Here is a 22,234-nt window from a genome sequence, read left to right on the forward strand (position 1 = left end):
TCAGTAAATTCAGGTAAAATACAGACATGGTTTATCCCTTAATACTGGTCCCGTGTGAATGTACTGGTAATACTGGTCCCGTGTGAATGTACAGGTAATACTGGTCCTGTGTGAATGTACAGGTAATACTGGTCCCGTGTGAATGTACAGGTAATACTGGTCCCGTGTGAAATGGGCTACATAAAGTCAGGATCTCTCATCATCTGCTGCAGATTTGAGTTTTATCAAAAGTTCAACACTGAGTCACTGCAGAGCTTTTTAATGTCCCTGAAAATGAATCAGTCTTTATCAGCTCTATTTTTGCTCCTTCTCTTGTTTCTGAGCTCCTTGTTTTCCCTCTCCCATGATGACTTCCTCCTCCTCTTCCTCTTCCTCCTCCGTCCTGACGCAGGATTCCAGCTGAGGAGGAAGTTTTCCCGCTCTGTTGGCAGGAATCAAACAAACGGCCGAGTTTGAGGAGCGGGAGGCGCTCAGAGACGATCTGACAGTTAGGAAATGATTTCAGCCAGCAGACGGATTCACCTAACCCTCCCCTCAGTGTCTGGATCGAGTCCAGGAATAACGGACTGTGTTTGACTGGACTGTCAGACAAATGATGCACACACACACACACACACACACACACACACACACACACACACACACACACACACACACACTGATCTCAGTTTCAGTTCTGGACTTCACAGAAACAGAAACACAAAAAGAAAAACCTTCTAAGAGAAGAAGAAGACCTGAGTCTCACCTCATTCATCCTCAAACGAGATCTGCTGCTGCTGAGGAGGAGGAGGAGGAGGAGGAGGAGGTCAGGGCTCTGCAGGAGGTCACGGCAGGAGTCAGAGTGTGGGAACAGCACACACACACACACACACAGTAAGAGGTGTGAAGTTTTGCTCTGGGCCCGCGGTGCGTTCAGGTGCTGCTGTAGCTGTTAGTTTTAACACTTTATGTGTCTCTTCAGTCGCTGCTCTCACCCACCTGCTGCTCACTGGTCTCACTGGGAGACACTCGGTACGTTTTCAGTCCCAGTTTAGTGGAGCTCTGGTTCCAGTATCCGAGCAGAGGGGGAGAATCCACGAGCAAAATGGTTTGAAAATTAGGAAAAGCTGACAAAAAGGTGTGACTTTTTAAAATGTAAAAAAAAATATAAAATTCGACCTTTTCAAGGTGTTTGTCCGTCACCTGAACCAAAGCGAAAAACACAGATCACAGATCAGAGCCGAGCGTGCCGACGTTCAGCCGCAATCCACTCCGACAAATCAGCTGATGCAGGGCCAATCAGCAACTCTGTGTGTGTGTGTTTGGAGTTGTGAAGCTGCAGGAGGACAGTGTGAGAACTTCATGCCCAGCCTGCTCTTCATCAGCAGGGTGTTCAGAGGTCACACGGCTTCGTTTTCACACACACACACACACACACACACACACACACACACACACACACACACACACACTGACCTGCTCTGAACCGTCCTAGTCACACTCGCGGTGTGTGAATCGACACTCTGGCTGCAGATCTTCTCAGGTTAGGCGTCCCCTGACTCTGAGGCGTCCCCTGACTCTGAGGCGTCCCCTGACTCTGACGCGTCCCCTGACTCTGAGGCGTCCTCACTGCACAGACATTCATGCTGTTTCACACACAGAACTTGAGTTTAGGAGGAGGCCGCGTGCTGAGTGTCCACATCTGCGTCTGCAGCGCATTAAAAAGCTCCTTCAGAGTGTTTTAAAGTGAATCTAATCTGATCGTGTGTGTCTTCTTTAGTGTCTAATCAGTTGAAAATCACAACGCTTGTGTCTCTGTTTCCTCAGACTGAGACGTTTATGTCCACACAGGGAGCAGGTCCCCGTCCACGGAGATCTCCATGTTGCACCGCCATGTTTCTACAGGAGCCCAGAGCGGACAAACCAAACACTGCTGACAGATTGAAACATTCAGGTTTTCATGTCAGTCTAGTGAGCAGCCCGGATTTTTTTTTTCCTTTAGGCTCATTTTACATTCACAAAATACATTTCATGACAATAACAAAATAAAATATCGGACATGTCTGTGTCAGCGAAATGAGGGGCTGAAGTGAGTTTGGTTTTTCGTCTGGAGCCACATGGAGCGCAGTGCCACCGGATGAATTTCACTTTTTAACACGTCTAAATCTTCACTAACTTTAAATAAAAATATATGCACTTGCATCAGTATGTACGAAGCATTTTAGATTGTTTTAAGTCTTATTTATTTTTTATTCATATACTAGTAACATACAAATATTTTAGATTCACAGTCTCAGTTCGCACAGTTTGAGGGTTAATGGAAACCTGTTTTGTGATTTCTGTGAAACGTCCATCAGAGTCACGCTGACACGGTGGTTTCTCAGTCCTGTGTGAAGCTCTCACTCATGATCATTTCTGCCCTTTTAAAGGTCACGGCTCTAAAGCTGCTTCCTGCTGTGTGTCAGTGTGTGTTTCTCTCATCAGCGCCTCAATACACACCGAGCTGATGAACATCAGACGGCTCATTAACGGCTCGCTAACAGATTCTCGTTATCTCATCAGATCAACATCAGCTGACTGTTGTCGTTGGCGTCCTGCAGCGCCTGAAACACCCACCAACACTCCCTCACCTCAGGAGGACCCAACTCAGATCCAGATCCAGATAAAGAAGCACTAGAGAGCACTTTGTAACCTAAGAAAAGTGTGAAATAAATAAAATTTGTTATTATTTTAAAATTACAGCAAAAGCAGATTTTATGGAATAAAAACATTAAGGGCCCCAGACGGGTCCCCTGTGGGACTCCACGTCTTATAGGTGGACATTAAAACTTGACTATCTGAGGTTTCCGGATACAAATGTGCCAACAGACTGAGGCCAAAAACATGTAATACCTTTTAGAAGTCAGTCAGGATTAGGCCACATAAAAAACTTAATATTAAAAACTTAATATTAACATTTTCCAGCATAAAACATCCAGTGCTTAAAAAAAAACCTTTACTAATACCAGTTTTTTTCATATTATTAAATTATTGTTGTTATCATTATTATTAAATTATTATCATTATCATTATTATTATTATTATTATTATATTTCATATTAAAAATACAATGTTATACATGTTATTTAATTAACTCAGCCCTGAAATAATAATGTTACAGTTGGCACGAAGGACATGATTGTCATCAGAAACTGGAGCTTCTCTTCTCAGCTGGTGAGTGAAGGTCGAAGGTTCGATTCCCTCTGCAGCTGACAGGTCGCCCGTCGACCACCCGAGCGACTTCACGGGCTGAAACGCAGCAGCAGGTGCGAAGACGCGACACGTCAGACTGTGAGAACGTGTCACCTCACTGATCAGACACTCACAGGTCAAAGGTCACCTTTAACTTCCTGCCGCGTGACCTCTGAGGACAACAGACGCTCAGAGAGACGTCAGCTGTCGGTCAGCAGGGAGCAACAAACAGGGACGGACCATAAACCGCACGGCTGCAGTGTCTGAAACTCAAAGACAGCAGCCTCAGCGTGCTGATGATTGACGTGTGGAGTGAACAGGTGACCGGGAGCGCAGGGACGCGTTACTCCTGATTCTTGCCGCCGTCACGCACAATACTGCGAAAAAACCCTCGGCGGCCCAAAAAGCGAAAACTGTAAAACTGCTGACAGGACGCCTCCACCTGCAAACAAGCGCAACTATAACTCTTTCTACTCTGAAGTTTGAGCCGTCGAGGTTTTATATTTGAAGAAAAAGAGATCTGAGGGTGCAGCGTTTGTCAGCTAAATCTCTGGAAGACACTGCCGAAAGATATCAGAGAGCTCACTAAATATTTTTAAAAGAAAACTAAAATCATTTTTTTCTTCACTTTAGCCTTTAACTCGCGCCGACTTAACTGCTGCACATCTTTAAATGTCGTATTTTCTTTAATGCATTTCATACTATGTTTTATACTTAAATGAGTTCACCGCCAACTTTATTTTGCAAGAGTGCCATCTTTGCATCCTGATTTTAGCTCCGCCCAAGACCCCTGTGATTGGTTTAAAGAAATATAAACAAGACAGTGTTTTTTCCCCTACGAGGCACACAGAAAGACACACAGCGAGACACAGTGAGACACAGTGAGACACACAGTGAGACACACAGCGAGACACAGTGAGACACAGTGAGACACACAGGATGTCCTGACCAATCACAGCTTCACCTATGACCTTTCACTAACCTGGAGGGGCGGGCTTTATGACCTGTACTGCAGTCAGGCACCAGGGGGCGACACAGATGGAATAGCCTCACTTTGGGGGAGCTGTCATGTCATCCATCTTTATACACAGTCTACACACACACACACACACACACACACACACAGTGTGATTAAACACGTTGTTTAGTTCGACAGAAGAAGAAACAGCAGGGTGTCGTCTGCATACAGAGAAATTCACCTCTTGTTTCTCTGAGTTCGTTACAAACAAAAGTCCTGATGTTGTTTCTGTTTTCATTCTGCGCTGCAGTGAAGCTGAACACGTTTGTCCTGAAGGTGGCGCCGGTGAACAGGTCGTGTGGTCGTGTCAGAGAGTTGAACGTCACGGGGGCGTTTTTTCCCTCAGCTTGTGGTCGGACAGTTTCGCTTTCTGCTGCGGTCGGCTGTCGGGCGGCGAGGACGACTCAGAGTGGAGAGAGAGTTCAGGTTACTGTAGTTTGTTTACAGTGTGTGGGAGGTCAGAGGTCAGGTTTTCCTGCCCAGACGTCACCACACACACACACACACACACACACACACACACACAGTCAGTGTGTGTGCAGAGGGTGAAGCCCTGTGATGTACGGCTTTATAAATAAAGTTGACTCGAAGGTCACGCTGAGCTCAGACTGACGGGATGATCACGTCATCGTGTGGACCACGCGCTCAGGTCATCTGAAAGAAGGTCACGTTCATGGCGGGCCAGTTTGTCTGCCTTCATCTGATTGGACAGTGAGTTTGCCAAATGATATCTGAAGCAGAAACTCTCATTCTGCAACTCTTTAACCCTTTGAAATCTGCACTAAATTGGGCTGATTTCATTCAAAAAAATGATGTGAAAATTACCAAGAAATTACTGAAAAGTAGAAGAAAATTACGTGAAAGTTAGTAAACAAATGGACAAACAAGAAAAAAAGAAACATAATTAAAAAACATAAAAATTTAAATTATCATAATTATCAAGTTTTTAAATCTACTTATTTCTTGCCATTGGCTGAACATTTCTTACCAAGTTGCTCATTGCCCAGGTATAAATAAATGTGAAAAGCATCCGAAAACAGCACAGTAGCAAGTCGTTACTTTACGTTAACACATAACATGCTGTGCAAACTCTATTTCACACAGATGAATTTGCCTGTAATAGCTGATTTATTATCATTTTAAAACACTGGTTTCATTTCAGAGCAGCTGTCAGCTCAGTGATCTGCTCACACAGTTTCAGAGTGTTTTATCAGGGTTTTATTCAATGTGCTGTTTATGTACTTTGGTTCAGTGAATAAAATCACGCAGGATGCTTCAGGACGCCAACAGAAAAAACTCAACTGACTCAAACTGTCACATCAATGAGATAACATCAACTTTATTCACCCGATCGACACACGAGACAAAAGATGTTTGACCGTCTTCCTTCAGGCCGCCACTCAACACACACTTAACACACACACACACCTAAACCTTATCTCACCTGAATACACACACACACACACACACACACACCTGAAACTTGCTTTCAATGGAGCTTTTTTTCACCTGAACAGTCTGAATGTAACTATTTAGTTTCCACAGTGTATTTTAGACTTATTGTAGGAGCTGAGCTGCAAATTCACTGATTACACTCAAATACACAATCTGGACTACATTTAGGACACATGCATCAACACAGACATTAAATTGCACCAAACAGTCACTAAGGGTTAAAACATCAAATCATAATTTGTATTCAGAGAAACATGCAAACAGGACAACAAAGATCCAGAGGCAGAAACACCAGCAGCCTCTCTGCTCTTAATCAGCATTATGATTTTCATCTATGACATAATTCCAATACTTTCATCCGTTATTATGGTTTGTTGACTGGTATCGCCTTTTGGCTCCAGTTGTGCAGATTTTCTGAATATGAAGCATTTGAAGACACTCAGAGAAATAACATCACAGTAAGTAAAGTAAAGATACTAATGTCGGTACTGGAGGACCATTTCTCACGCAGAGTGCAAAGGGTTAATGAGTGATATTTAAGAGTCAAACACTATCTACCACATTGTTCATTCACTAAATCTGTCTGTTTGTGACACTTTTATTGCTACATTTTTTGTTTTCATGTGCAGATCAAAGCTGTGCAGAAATCAGCTGCTGTGAGCCTGAATTCAGATTCATCTGACGCGTTTTCACAAACGTCTCCTCTGTCCCGGATACGGAGTCACAGGGAGTTTTATAGATTTGTGGTCTGAAGAGCATCACATGAGCCATCATCATCAGCATCAACACTTCCTCATAAATCTGAATCTCAAAAGACATTTAAAAGAGTTTATTTTCAATGTTTTTCAACAAAATCTGAGAGAGACACAAAAAAACATGCAGATCAGCTGAATCTGTGGAGGGAGGAGGTGTGAGGAGGAGGGGGAGGCGTGTGGCGGGGGGAGTCACGACGGCGGTTTTCCTGCAGGAGGCGCGGCTCTGTCAGCCGGCTGAGATGTGACCATATAAGGACAGAGCGGGAGGAAGTGGGGATTTCTCTTCACAGTCATGTGACTTCCAGTTAGAGTGATGCTCCCACCACAACACACACACACACACACACACACACACACACACACACGCTGCATCCTGTGATGTTCACTCTGTCATTTATGAAGCTGTTTGTTTACATGTTGCATTAAAATTACATTTTCGGTTTCTTTTGACCGTCAGTCTGATGTTACTGAAATGAAAGTAAACGGAGAACGACAGACCTCGTCGTTCCTGCAGGAATCCTGAACACTCAAACAACCTGCAGTCCGCTCTAAAAACAGAAGCAGCTCCGACACACTCTGATGATCCTCATGACCACATTCAGCCGCTCAGGAGGCCTGAAATAAATCTGGCTTCTGTGCTCAGATTGTGAAATTTAAACGCTGAACAGATCTGAGTCTCACGTAACCAGCAGCAGCTCCGTTTATTCCTGGAAAGTGTTTCCTCCCTCTGCTGCAGGCTCTCTGCAACATACACACACACACACACACACACGCACGCACGCACACACACACACACATGCACACATGCACACACGCACACACGCACGCACACACACACACAGAGTTGGTGGAAGCTGTTGGTGCTTGGGGTCTCTGGTCCGAGTTCAGAGAAAGTAAATCCTGCAGGATTTCTGCTGAAATCAGTTTGACCTCCAGAGAAACTTTGCAGCAGAAACATCGTGGATTTGTGCTGAACCGTCACAGTGCGGAGGTCGTGATCCGGTTCACGCACCTGCTTCGTTCTTACCCACACAACATTTAGTTTTTCTGCATGTCAGAGCTGATTGTGACAACGCTCCGAGCTCCGAACTCGGTTCTGTCAGCGCTCTCAGCGTGCGACGCCAAAAGCCAGCTTCCGCGTCCACCCGGAACACGGCTGGACGGCGTCAGATGAAAACGTAATTGCACTGAACTGGTAGCGTTGTTATAACACGGCAGACAGCAGCTGATGCGTCCACATGCAATGTGCAGGGACGGCGGCAGAACGCAGCCAAACGGAATCAGTTTCCCCACAAACAACTCGTGCTGGAGTCTGAGGTCCACTTCCTGTTTAGATGCGTGTGTCACATCTGATCCTCGCCCCTGTCCAGTCTTTGATTCAATTAATCAGTAGGTTTCAGCTTTAAAGCAGAAAAAGATGACGCACTCACTGTCTCTCAGGCGTGGACGAACTGCACATTGAGTAAAAATGGCAAAAATGTCTCACCTCATTCTTGTGTCCACACGCAGTCAACAGCTCGCTTCGTCTTTTCCGTCTTCTCCTGGCTGGCTTGCCAGTTTACGTTTCGGTTGAAGAAAAGAAAAACTGTGGACTCAAGGCTCAGGATGAGGCTCGCTCTTTAATTTAGAAGAGCACGATTTATAAAGCGCGTACTGACATCATGAAAACTCTGTTCTGGAATAACGTTCATCTTCAGCATGAGGAGATTTCCTTCACTTCCTGTTTTCACGACAGACCAGCATTTAGGAATCTTACAAGAAAACAATGAGCACGCCATCGTCTTCAGCCAAGAGTACGATCAGTACGGTATTAAGACGAATCAAAACACACTATAACGGTCCACGTTTGTCGCCATGTGCTCCTGTGTAAACACAACTACGTGTGTGTTTTTTTGTGTGCATTTGTCGACATCATGTCGTCTTTCTGCATCAGCTGTTTACGGATGAAGTTACCGTGATGTCAACACACGGACATGATGACGCAGCACATAGTTATGTTTACACAGCAGCACATGGCGACCAACAAGACTGTTTTAGGTGAAATAGGCACATGGTAAAGTGTAGAATACCAAACGCATCCACACAGGAAGTGCTCCAGGAACTCCCTCCTCCTCCCCTCCCGCCCTGCAGATGCACTCGCGCTCCTTATATCAGGTTTTAATCGGCAGCGTTACTACCTGACGCCGTTCTTCAGCGTTGCATGCGGACGCAACCGGACGCAACCGGTGTCACCTGGCCAAGCACCAGCATATCATAACAACGTCTGAGCGCCATCATCTGACGCCGTCCGGCCACGTTCAGGTTGGACGTGGAAGCTGGCTTTTGGCGCCACGCTCGTGCTCCGAAAGCACTGACTCGGCGGGCGTATTCGAAAAGTCTGGAGTGAGAACGAGCTGATAACATTCATTCATCGTGCAAAACAACAAAAATACTTGACCTTAAGGTCGGTGATTTCCACGTTCGCTTTGTCAATAAAAATACATAAACAAAAAAATCAGTTTGTGATGACGGCAGAAATCAGCACGTTGGCCGTCTGCGATATTTTATTTTAAGATCTGATGATCCTGCCAGCGTGCTGACGTCATGGTGCATCTTCATATCGAAGCATGAGCAGAGGCTTTTTGTGTCTGCTGTATTTGACGGGTCTGGTAGTTTCCCGCCGCCTCTAAAACTGGCGTGCACGCTGCGTTTCGCACCACCGTGGAAGGTGTTTCTTTACGTTGAGTGACAAACCAAAGCGTGACTTCATGGTTGTTACGTTCATCAGTTTTTTCTTGGAACAAATGTGTTGATCACAGTCGCCTCTGTGCATGCTCGTAGTTCACAACCTGCGACGTCACCACAGCAGCTCGCAGACATCAGCGTGGACAGTTTGTCTCAGAGATGTGGTTTGTGTCCTGAGACGTCTCCGTGAAGACGTGGCGAGCGTGCAGAGACGTTTAAAGCGTCATGTTTCCATCAGTGTTTGTTTCAGCTTCTGTCTCTTTAAATGTTTCACTATCAGCTTCAGATGTGCCGCACGACTCCTCACCTGCCTCCTCCTCCTCTCCTCCTCCTCTCCTCCTCTTTCTCCTCCTCCTCGGGTCCTTCCTTCCATCCCTCCATATCCTCCTCTGCCACCCTTCTCCCTGCCGCCTCCTCCTCTTCTGTGCTGGTGACTAATAAAAACCTGCAACAGAAGCTTCCTACAGCTCCGAACGACATTTACATAACGTGTGTGTGTGTGTGAGTGTGAGTGTGTGTGATTGTGTTATCCTCCCACACACTCTTCACACGCCTCCTCATCAGATCCTCACTGGGCTCCTCTACCTCTCTGTTTGCTTTTTTTCATGTCAGCTGATTTTATTTTTACTCGTCTGAAGAGACAAAAAACCCGAATTTGGGCAAAAGATGCTAAAAGCAGCTGAGGTGGATTGAAATCCCTACAGCACCAAAGGTGGATCCATCCGCCGCTGAAAATAGTCCCCAATAAATGCACAGTGTCCTCTTGTTCGTTTGGTGAAAACTACATTTTTATTTTTCAATTGTGTATCCGATATTTACATTTGTTACTTTTGGAGGATTTGAAAAAACAACTAAAAACGAGCTGAAACCTGCAGAATGTTTCACAGTTTTCACATGAACTCCGGCAGTTTCGCTCTCTTTTTCTGTTCTAATGTTTCCACGAGAACCCAGTTCACCACAGCCTGGCCTCCACACACACACACACACACACACACACACACACTGCATCATGGGAACTGAGATGGAGTCCCAGTGTGTGTGTGTGTGTGTGTCTGTGTGAGTGTGTGAGTGTGTGTGCGTGTGTGTGTGTGTGTGTGTGTGTGTGTGGGATCTGAGAGGAGCCGAAATATATATTGTACTTTTGAACATAAAGCCTGCCGCTTTAGTCTGTGGGGGGGGGGGTATGCAAATCCTGCTGCAGGGAGCTCTCTGACTCACACTGTGACTGGGAGACGGACGGGTCTCGTAGGACACGAGGGGTCGATTAGGTGGGATAAAATTAATTTCAGTTCCCGACAGACACACCTCCCTGTGTGTGTGTGTGTGTGTGTGTGTGTGTGTGTGTGTGTGTGTGTGTAAGGATGGGGTCTTTCTGCAGGTGCTGATCACCTCGATGATCAGCGCCGTCTGCAGGTTCGTTTGTGTTTGACCTGAAAATGAAAAGCCGAATTCTTCAGAGCAGTTTCGTGTTTGAAGACGTTGAGAGTAAACCAACATTTGACAAACTCTGACACGGTTTGTTTAACACTAATTCTGATGACACGAGCATGCCGTTTGAGATGAACGCCGTGAGTCACACGGTAAACAGCGCCTGACCTTTTCTCCTGATCTTTGTGTCGCAGAGCTGCAGGTTTCCGCCGTCGACTGTAACTGTAACAGCTCAGCAGCCAGTTTGACACAATTTTTATCTGCATCTGGTCTTTGTTTCAGATGAGGATAAATAAAACATCTTCAACAGTTTGCATCAGTTTCCTGTTTAACGTTCTGCAGCGATGAAATGCAACACAAAGACACAGACGTGCAGTAATCTGATTTCTTTAACATTCATAAAAAAGTTTCTTCACTTTAAGCAAACATTGATTTTCCCTCCGTGTTTGTGCATTTGTGACGCGGCGTCGGCGCCTCGTGCTGTAAACTCAGCGTGTTGTCAGTGTTAGTTTTCTGGCTGCTGCAGAGTTCACAGTTTGCTGCAGCTAACAGACGCACAAACTCAAATGTGACTCTACGAAAAGTCACTGAGAGCTACGAGGAACAAAAAAAACAAATCATAATTTTTTATCGTCAGTTGTTGATGCTGTTAACATGATTTTTGACATTTCTGCTGAAACGTCATGCAAACCTCACAACTCGAAATTTGGTGGTAAATATAGTATTCCTGAGGAGCACACGAAGGCAGCATTAAATCTCTGCTGCAACAGCTGATTGAGATGATCAGCTCGTTATGAACTCCTGCAGCTTCTCGCTGACGAGCTGATCATTTCATTCAGCTGTGTTGGAGGAGGTGCTGTTTCTTGTGCTGCTCTGCAGAACGTTTAAAACATCAAATTAAAGTATCTTAAACCTGCAAACACAAAACAGAATGAAATGAGAGCAAATATAATGACAGAGTTTTTATGGTTCACACTTCTGTTATTCTGTAGATTTAGTTTCATACGGAGGTCGTCTGTTAAAAGCTGAACTTGTATTTCACTAGCAAGGACCACACATCAATCGGAATTAATTTTAACAATTTATTGACGTGAATGTAGATTTGGTATAAACATTGATGTTGGATTATTGGAATGGATGGTTGAGTGCGGTGTGGGGAAGCTTCGGTGGGAATCCGCCGTGGCTCCCGGGCACGACAGATCCCCAAAAGCGTGCATTATATGAGAGAGGAATATCATTCATGAAACAAATTAGATTTTAGGTTAACCATTGTATACACACACTCGTATCACTCTGCACACAAAATGCACAAAAATACTAGCTTACAAAACATGACATATTAATTTATTTTTTTTTTTTTTTCATTGGTTTATTTTTAAACCAACACAGTCCTAATCATAAATATCAAATTTTCATGAATTTTCAGAATATTAACCCTTTGAATGGCAGGTTTTTGTCATGAAGCCACGGTTTTAGATGAAAAAAAAAGGTATGATTTTTTTTTAAAAATTTATTTATTGCACCAAACAGTCCCCAAGGGTTAAAACAAAGTTAAATCATTTATTTAACATGGTGATGGATTTAAAAAAAACAACAACTTTTTAATAAGAAAGATACAACTTTAACAACTCAATTTCACATTAAAATTCTTTTAAAAGAAATATATTTTTTTACACTGGACATCACGTTTTTTGAAGAACATCAGCAAATATGCAAATATTGCAGTGAATTTTGAATTGCACTGAACATATTAAAAGTGCTGTGTTCTTGACAGGGAGTTTTTGTATGTATTGAGTTTTAAAGACACTTTAATTCACAACATAGAAAAAAAAAGTACATTCAAGGCAGGAAAAATATGTTTTCACCCACATCTATGTTGAAAAATATGGGGTATTTTGGCCAAAAATGACTTATTCAGCCACTTATGTTTTTAACAGCAATTTCATTTTTAGAATTTCACCATTCTTGGAGATAAAGATACAAAGATATCTTCAAATGCTTTTGGTCCACATTTTTAGATGACAACGAGACTTGAAACAGTTTCAGACAAAGTCAGATTCCAGTGGACATTTGTCTTTTTTTTTATTTTTTTTTTTGTTTTTTTTTTTATCCTAGGCAAATTTTACATGTCAAAAAAAATATATATTTAAATACAGATATTTTTTTAGCTACACAACTAAATTCTTATGCAGCTGAATGCAAACAGCTTTGCAACACTTTAAAACCTTTTGAAGGTTTTTTTTTGTAACTGTTTTGTGTTGAATCTTTACTGTTAAAATTTTTAAAATTGAAGATTTAGGTGTTTCTTTTGATTGCCTGAAACAACTTTTTTTTTATTATTGTGGACAAACAATTTTTTTTTTAGTGAGGTGGCTTTTTTCGATTAAGCATTATTCAAGCAAAAAAAATTTAAGTTTTATACTTTTTTAAATGTCAAATATGGGTGGCTGATTTTTTTTCTTATTTTTATGGCAGAAAAACTGAAAATAAAGACTTTTTTTAGGTTTTTAAAACTTAAAAAAGTTACTTGAAGACATCATCTTCATTTTTAGGGAAAAACTTGGCAAGTATTTTACAAACCAAATGACTCATTAATTATAAAAAGCGTGGTGCTTAGGAATAATTTCCTAAAACCCAGAAATGAATTTGCATTTTTGCAGTTAGTATCAAATCACTAAGGTTATTATTTAAAACATGTTTTTTTGGTTACAATATCCTGACTGAAATAAGTTCTCATTAAGTGATTTTTCAAACTTGTTTTACTATATAAAATTCCTCGTATAGTAAATACCCAACTGTGGAATTTTGAAGCTTTTTACACATCTTAAAAATGTTTCAGTACCGTAAATGTTTGTTTACCGCAAATTACTAATTTACGCAATAATGCCAAATCTACAAAGTGACATTTTAGTCTGTGCAGTCAAGTCCCTCCGAATCAAGACAGGCAAGTCTCAAGTTGAGTTTTGAGTCCTAAACAATGTCACAATGGTGCTCTTCACTAAAATGTAAATCCATTTTTACAACAGAGAAAAAATATATAAACCCAATGAAATTTACAAAAATATCATGATTGCTATTTACATTTGCATGCATTTATTAAACAAAGTTAAAACAAAAAAACAACAGCAAAAAAAATAGTGCCCAAACATACTCTTTCATTTGGGGACTGGGGAAAAGTATGCAGTATTTTCAAGTCAAAAGAAAAAAAAATAAAAAAACCACTAATTTCAAAAAAGTTTTCTTTTTGTTTCATTTTTTACTTTTGTATCTTAAAAATTTTGGGTAATTAGGTTTGTTAAAAAACAACTGCGACTGACCTTAATCTTAAAAAACTTCAATAATACTGAAATTTGGCCCAAAAACGTACTAAAATTTTGTAGATAGATTGGGAAAAGTATCAAGCATTTCAAGTCAAAAGACTTGAGTCCAAGTGAGGTTACAAGTCAATGGTGCGCCAAGTCAAATTTTAAGGGAGGAATTTTGTTTGTTTTCCGTTTTGCTTTTGTCAACGTGAAAAAACCTTAAGTTCATTAAAACTGCAAATTGGTCTGACTGGAGTTCAAGTCACAGGAATCAAGTTACCACATCCCTGGATCAGAGAAAATAGGTAAATCCCAGTAATGAGTCCTAAAACCAAAAATAAGTTTGCCATTTTCAACACTCCCATTAAGTGTTACTTTCACCCCCATCTGGTTGGATTGCCTTTAGATTGTTTTAAAAAAGGTGATTTTGGTTACTCTAACCAAACTATTCCCACTAGCCTTTGCCTAAATCTAATAAATCCAACCAAAAAAGGCAATTAGAACTAGCCACTCATCGTTAGGGTGGGTCAAAATCCTTTGCTATCCCTAGGATCGATCCTGCAGCACTCTATTTTAAGAAAATTAAACTTATGAGGTCTGAATCTGAACACTGATTTTCTGCAAGGAAAACTCTACGACTCTAAACTTATCTCCACCAATATGTCAACAGGCTTTCAGTTCTCAAAGAACCTAACATGATGTCATTGTTATCGTTAAGGTCCAGCTCAACAAAGCCGTCGTTTCCGGTTCCTCTTTGCAGACAACCAAGACGACTCCAAGTCCTCGACAGGCAACTCAATCACTTTATTCAAGTAATCTCCCTTTCCTGCCGTTTATAACCTGCAAAGATGGTGATCACCTGTGCCGCAATGGACCAAGCAAACTCCACCCCTCCGATGGCTCTGAGAGCTCAGATCAAAAAATGTGCTCCAGGATCTCATACAGACAGGAACATATTAAAAAGAAAAATATGCAGTTTTGTTCCACGTACTTGTGCATCTCAAAAAAAGGACTCCCCATAGTCAGCACTCGCAAGTCCCACCCAAAAGAAAAAAAAAAGTTTTTTGCCTTTTTGAGTTTTTGAAAAACGTCAAAAAAAAAAAAAGAAAAAATAAAAAAATTGCAAAAAGTGATATGGATTCCTTTACCATTTTCTCCTCCAGCTCCACATCTCCATTTACAGCTTCCCATTATCTGGATTTAAGTCTTTGAAAGTCCAGATCTTCCAAACATTAACAGTCTACCATAGGTTAACAATTGTGGGAGGGCAAGCAGCAAAAAAATAAAAAAAAAGAACTAAATAAATATTTCACAAATAACTTGTTTAAAACCTGACTTACTTTTTGGTGATGTGGTTTTGTCTTTTCATTTTTACGCTACTTTCTTTTAATTGGCGTTTTTTCTCTGATCACCCTGCGTTTTTTTCTTTTTTTTCCACTGTGCAAAATCAAGATCAAAGTTTGTGCTACGAGGATGTCGTTAACCATTTCACGGAGCGATTCCACACAGCTCCTTGCTGAAGGCAAAACATTTCCAGCACAGCGCCCTCTCTATGGTCAGGACCGTTTTCAAATTCAAGCTTTTGGCATTATATTGGACTGTTTTGCTTCTTATAAATTTTTTTTTACCAAAAGATTTTTTTTGAGGCCTAACTTTTCACAAAACGGATGTGGAAAAGCCACTTCAGTCTGGTTGGCTTGCAGCTGAAGACGAAGGGAATTTTTTATTTTTTTTTAAGCTTTTTCCATGCTGCTCTGCCTAATCTTCCACTCTAGGCAATGAAAAATCACTGGTTATTTCATTTTACACATTATTGTAAGTTTTTATTCAGGAAGCTTTGAAAATATTTTTTATGACTTTTTTTAGAAAAACTTCATGTTTCCAATCTATCCGGTGGTGGTTCTGGAAGAATTTTTTTCTTTAAGATTATTATATGTACGTACGCTCCCTGGGGCATTGCGCTGATGCACTTCATTTTGGAAGACGAGGTTAATAGTTGTTGCCCAGCATATAAATACAAAAAATTGCGTGAAATATCTTAAGAGATTAACGTCATTTTCATTGTGCAAATTTTAAAAAAAAAAAAAAATCACCCAGTTTTTTCAAACAGTTTTAAATAAATCCAATTTTTGCTTGCTGCCTGAGCCCGATGTTTAAAATTTTTAACCTCTCTCTAATATGCAGTGAGCAAAAAATCGTTCACTCTGCTGGACTTTAGGATTCTCTTTGAGCGAGTGGCACGTCTGATTTTTTTTTCACAATCTTTTTTTTCAGTTTATAAGTTTCTATCCTCGCCTTTTTTTCTATGGGGTTACCACGGTTTTTCAAGTAAAAAAGATCCATGACTTGAAGAACTGTGTTTTCAGACTAAAACGTTAAAAAAAAAAACAAAGGGTTGTGAATGTCTGCACTAAGACACAAACTTAGGGAAATAAAAAAAGGGGCCTCTTCCTAACCTTTACAACCAGAGCTTCAAATAATGAAATTTCATTTTTTCTGGTTTTTAACAATAAAAAACTTTTTAACCCCCAAAATTCTAGAAAACTAACAGCAATTCCACTTAAAATTATCATCAAAAAATCAACTATAACAAGGACGAAATGTACGACAAAATAAACCCCCAAATGATTATACTCTGGACCAATATCTTCTGCATCTAATTATCGACCAAAAATATTAGCAATTTCCTTTTAATATCAACCGGCCATTATAAACTTTAAATAATCAGTTTAGGTAATTATATGCGTCATTAAATATAATTTCTCTTTTTAATCTATCTGCTCCCCCCGATGTTTGTGAGGCTGGTGGACTAAGAAAAAGACCTCCTTTCGGAAAATGAAAATCTCCTGTCCTCGGCTAGTTTACAGGCAGGCGTTCTTCCTCTCCCGTCAGCTTGGTTACTTGAAAACTGAACAGCGTTTTCAAACCAATTTGTGACACCCCACCAAAGTTTTTATTAATTATATGCTTGGACCATAGGTCTCGGACTATTCCCAGAGTGGGGTCCACAGAGCGCTAATTGGAGAAGTATAATTTCTTGATTTCTCCATCATCACACCGTTGGGTTATAAATAAACAGATTTGGGTCCAAAAAAATGTTTTTTACTTTTGGGTGCGTCGTTTGGTCGAACAACCAGATTTTTTACGACCGATGGGCTTAATACAGATTAAAGGGGTAAATTTTTATCATCCGTTTTTTTTTTAATGGGACGCCTCCTGGTTTCTTTAAGATCATTAAAAATATTTATTTTTTCTGAATTTTGATGTTTGTGGAATTTCTTGCCGCCTTTTTTTGGACATGAATAATCCATTTTTATTGACTTTGTTTTTTCTTTTTTTTTAATTTTGGGCATTAGCGTACGGGCTGCTCTGAACCCAAGTTTTAGGACTTTTGTAGTGTAAGGGTTTGGTAGAATGAAATTTCATTTTATGTGTGATTTTTTTATGCAAAAATAAATTTTTGTTTATTTTGAAAGGCAGCTTTATTTTACTGTGGAATGCGCCTTTTTTAACTCCGTAGCATTGCCAGTCATTATTTCCACGTCCACCAAGAAAAAAATAATAATTTAATTTTTGTAGGTCAAAGTTAAAATATCCCAGCATTTCAAATAAGAAATTCCTCTCGGGTCACCGCTTTAGGCAAACATTTTTCAAAATCTAAAAATCACGCCGTTTAAGACACAAAATAAAAATAACTAATATTAACTTTTAAGAAATTTTTGAACCAAATATAACTTTATACGCCAACTAATTTTTTTAACTTTGGCATTTTTTCTTTTTTTAAAAAAAAAATATTTCAACTGCAGGTCCGGGAAAAAAAACCTCATGCCTTAAATATATTTTTATTCAGAAAAACTTGCGGCGCTTTTAATAATGTATTCATATAGTGTTGTACATGTTTGGCGTCTTGAAAAATAAGTAAATTTAAAAAATTAAGAATAAAAAAGAATTTTTAGTTTAGTCAAGTTACAGAAGAAACACCGATACTGATTTGTTTTTCGGAAAATGACTTGAGGAATCATCCTGTTTGCAACCATTTCTCAGTTTGAGGTTTTAGGATTAGAAATTTTCGATTTTGAGTCCAGTTTTTACATCATAAAATGAAAACCTAAAACCTTTTTTATATTTTTCTAGTTCAAGTGCAAAATTAAACAAAATTTTTTTTTTTATTAAAAAAGTACAATTAAAAAAAAAGCAAAAAAAAAAGTCAAATTTTTGTGGTACTCAAATATGCTACATTTATGCATTATGTGTGAATATAAATTACATTTTTCAACGATGCCCTAGTTTTTAACAATTAGTTAAAAAATTTTTTTTAATGTTTAGTTTTCTTTTAAAAGTTTTAATACGAATTTTTTTGATTAAGTATAAATGTAGAGCATTTGGATTAAAACCCTGTTAAAACATGTGCAATAAAAATATAAAATTAATTTTTAAATAGCAAAATAATTATGAATAAAAAATGAATTTTTTTTAACATTTTTTCTACCCTTCAAAAATGGGAAAAAAAAGCAAAAAAAAAAAAAAATAGTGCAAAATAAATTAAATTAAAAAAAAGAAAAAAAAAATTAAAAAAAAACAAAAAAAATTGTAGAATTTTAATAAACGCTAAAAAAATAAATTTAATTTTTCTGTTTGCACAATGGAATTTTAAAATTTGTTTTAAAAACGTATAAATCTAAAAAAAAGAAAAAAAATTTTTTTTTAAAATATAAATAAATTAAAAAAACCAAAAATTTTTACAGCTTAAAATAAAAATTCGTTTTTGTCAAAATTTTTATTAAGTTTGCAACAGACAAAAAAAAAAAAAACAAAAAAAAAAAAAAAAAAAATAAAAATTAAAAAAAAAATAAAAAAAAAAAAAAAAAAAAAAAAAAAAATAAAATTTAAAAAAAAAAAAAAAAAAAAAAAATAAAAAAAAAACAAAAAATTAAATCAAAAAAAATTAAAAAACGTGAAATAATAAAAAATAAAAAACAAAAATTTAAGAAAAATTCTAATTATTAAAATAAACAGCCTTTAAAAAAAAAGCTAAATTAAGTAATAACAAAAAAAAAAGACACACAAAAAGATTTTTTTTTAATTTAATTGTAAAACTATTTTGTTTTAAATTGGGATTAATTTAATTAGAAATTTATAATACAAAGCATAATTTACTTAAATTAATAAATTATAATAAAAATCCAAAATCCGCTATACATATAAATACTATATCCCAAAAACTTAAATTACACCCTTCCATTCTAACCAAACTATTAGAATAAAATTAAACCCTCAAACGTCGAAAATATTAAATCAGGCCCCCCAAAAAGGAAAAAAATTTATGAGCAATTTTTAAAAAAAATGAAAATTGATAACAACAATATAATTATATTATTAAATAATTCTTCAAAATTAGCTTAAACATAAAAATTACCACCCAAATCAAAACTTTAAAAAAATAAAAAAAAAAACTCAAAACAACCCAATAAAAGCACCAACCCTAACACACATTATTAAAAACCAACACACCAACCACCCCTTACCCAAAAAGATAAAAAAAAATATACAAAAAATTTTGATTTGATAATTTATTAATTCTTTTTGGGGCCCTGACCAAACCGTTTTTTTTTTTTACTCCATTTGGCCCAACCCCCACACCAACACTCCCACCCCCCCCCCCCATCTCCCCACCCCGCCCGCCCCGTATTAAAATTCCCGCCCAATTAAACCCATCTTTATTTTAAATTTTGCCCCCCAAATACAAACAACAAAGAAAATTTCATATTGGGGGGGGGTGGGGGGGCCCCCTAATTAATAAAAAAAATAAAAAAAAAAAAATTAAAAAAAAAAAAACCCTCCGCACCTTACCCCACCCGCCCCCCGAAAAACAACCCCACCCCCCCCTTTGGGTTGTCCCAATCCCAACGCCCTTTTTTTTTTTTGGCGCGTTTAATTTTTTTTTAATAAAAAAAAATGGAATTTTTACTATCCGGAATTTTTTTTAAATAATAAAATTCCCTTTTCTATAAACCCATCCTTTCTCCCCCCCAACGACCCTTAATTAATAGATGCCTTTTCTGCCATTGAAAAAAAAAAAAAAATTATAAAATAACCCCTTTTTTAACACATTTCATCTTGTTTAAACTTTGTTTCTGTGAATGATAATATTCGAAAAAGTCGGAAGAAAAACAAGAAAATAAATCCCATCACAGCGTGCTTGGGCAGACAAATATAAAAAATGACTCCATGTGGAATGTAAATTCGGTTAACACCTCTTCTGAAAAATCGGCTTCAAAAAAAAAAAAGAAAAAAAAAATAAACATCGTCAATAATGCCCTCTTTAAAAAATAATTATAAGACTAGTGTACTAACCAACCAAAAACAAAATAACCTTCACCCCCTCACCCCAGGAAAATTTATGAAACTAAACTTAAAAAAAAACCCCCACTTTTTTAAGTACCAAAAAAAAAAATTAAAAAAGAAAAAAAAATCCAAAAAAAAAAAAAACACCCGCAAAACAAAAAACAAATACCCTCTAAAATTTTACATATCCTATTCCCAAAAAATTAAAAATAAAAATTACCACAAAACTAAAAAAAAACCCAACCCCCACCCCCCACAACCGTCAATTTTTTTTATTTTCAACAGAAAAATTTTTTTTTATTTTTACAAACCAAAATGACATCTTTTTTAAAAAGTAGGAAAGCAAAAATTAAAAAAAAAAAAAGACCGATTTGGTGTTGGTTGACTAATGTAAAATGACGTGATTAAACCCCAATAATTCTGGTTTGGCACAACAAAAATTTTAATAAAATAAAACTATAAAAATCCGCCCGCTCATAATATTATAATAAATTTTTTTAATCAAAATTTCATTTCCTCAAAAAAATTTTCTTTTTTATAAAATACTAAACCGTGTTTTGAAATAGGGGGCCCCCCTAATTCTTAGAAAAGATTAATTTACAAATAAAATATCATTTATTTTTTTTACTTTTTTTTATTTTAAAATAATTTTACAATAAAATAATTCTAAATAAATAATTTACAACCTTGAAAAAAAAAAACCAAAAATCCTTCAAAACTAAAAAATATAAAATTAAAATTTAATATTCATTTTTTTTTTTCTATTAAAGGGTTGATTATTTTAAAAAAAAAAAAAACTTTATTTTAGTAAATAATATAAAAAAAAATTAAAAAAAAAAAAAATTAATAAAAAAAATAAAATATATAATTCTTTCTCTTTCTATTTTTTAAAAAATAATTTTAACAAAAAAAAAAAAAAAAAAAATTTTTTTTTTTATAAAAAAAAAATTTTAAATATTTTTTGCTTAGATAAAATATCCCCACCTTAAAACAATATAAAAATTTAATCCAGCCCCTATAATTATAAAAAAATAATAAATATCCCACATAATTTTTTTTTTAAAGAGAATTTTTTTTATTCTTTTTCCCCCGTTCAATAAAATAAAATTAAATAAAATTTCGCCATCTTCCCTAAAAATAAAATTAAAATATAAAACTAAAAAAAACATTTTTCCCCTCCCCCAGCCCATGGTTTTTTATTTTTGGTTTTGTTGGGTTTTTTTAAAAAAATAAAAAAAAATGTGGGGGTTTTGGGTGTGTATTTGGGGGGGGGTTTTGGTGTTTTTTAAAGTAATGTTTTTTATATAATTTGGTATTAAAAAAAAAAATAAACTGATATAATAAAAATTTTTTTTTTAAAAAAAAGTAAGAAAACAGCTTTTTTTTTTTTTTTTGTTTTTTGCCTTTTTTTTATTTTTTTTTATTCTTTTTTTTTTTTTTTTTTTTTTTTTTTTATTTTTTTTTTTTTTTTTTTTTTATTTTTTACCCTTTTTTGCCCCACCCCCCCCTTTTTTAAATTCTAAACTGCTTATTATGTTTTTTTTTTTTTTTTGTTTTTTATTTTTAAAAATTTTTTTTTTTTTTTAAAAATTTTTTTTTTTTTTTTTTTTTTTTTTTTTTTTGTTTTTTTTTTTTTTTTAGTTAAATTTAAAAACAAAAAAACAAAATGAAAAGTTTAAAAAAAAAAAAAAATTTTTTATTAAAAAAAAAAAACATAAGTTAAAAATTTTTTTTTTTAAAAAAAAACTTAATTTATTGAAAGAAAAAAAAAAATAATAACAAAAAAATTGGATTTTTTTTTATATTTTTTTCCCCAAAATTCATTCTATTTGATTTTTTTTATTTTATTTTTTTTTTGAAAATCTTTTTTGAGATTTTTATTTTTTGCACAACACTTTCTTATATTTTACAAAAATAAAATAACAAAAATCAAAATAATCCAAATTCAACAGCAAACACTTAAAAGTTTTGAACAGAAGAATAAACAAAAAAATAAA

The 22,234-nt window shown here is 36.9% G+C and overlaps 1 protein-coding gene across 1 annotated transcript in view; it reads right to left on the minus strand.

Moving 5' to 3' along the window:
• Positions 1-294: 294 nt before the first annotated feature.
• LOC121941343 overlaps positions 295-22,234 on the minus strand; it is a 44,110-nt gene continuing 22,170 nt past the window's right edge. The window contains exons 12-14 of the mRNA XM_042484122.1: positions 2,558-2,671; positions 1,479-1,608; positions 295-481 (exon numbers count right to left, since the gene is read on the minus strand). Of these exons, the coding sequence (XP_042340056.1) occupies positions 295-481; positions 1,479-1,608; positions 2,558-2,671 (431 nt within the window). The remainder of the gene's footprint in view (positions 482-1,478; positions 1,609-2,557; positions 2,672-22,234) is intronic.

This window comes from Plectropomus leopardus, chromosome 3 (genome assembly GCF_008729295.1).
Source record: "Plectropomus leopardus isolate mb chromosome 3, YSFRI_Pleo_2.0, whole genome shotgun sequence".
Taxonomy (NCBI): Eukaryota; Metazoa; Chordata; class Actinopteri; order Perciformes; family Serranidae; genus Plectropomus; species Plectropomus leopardus.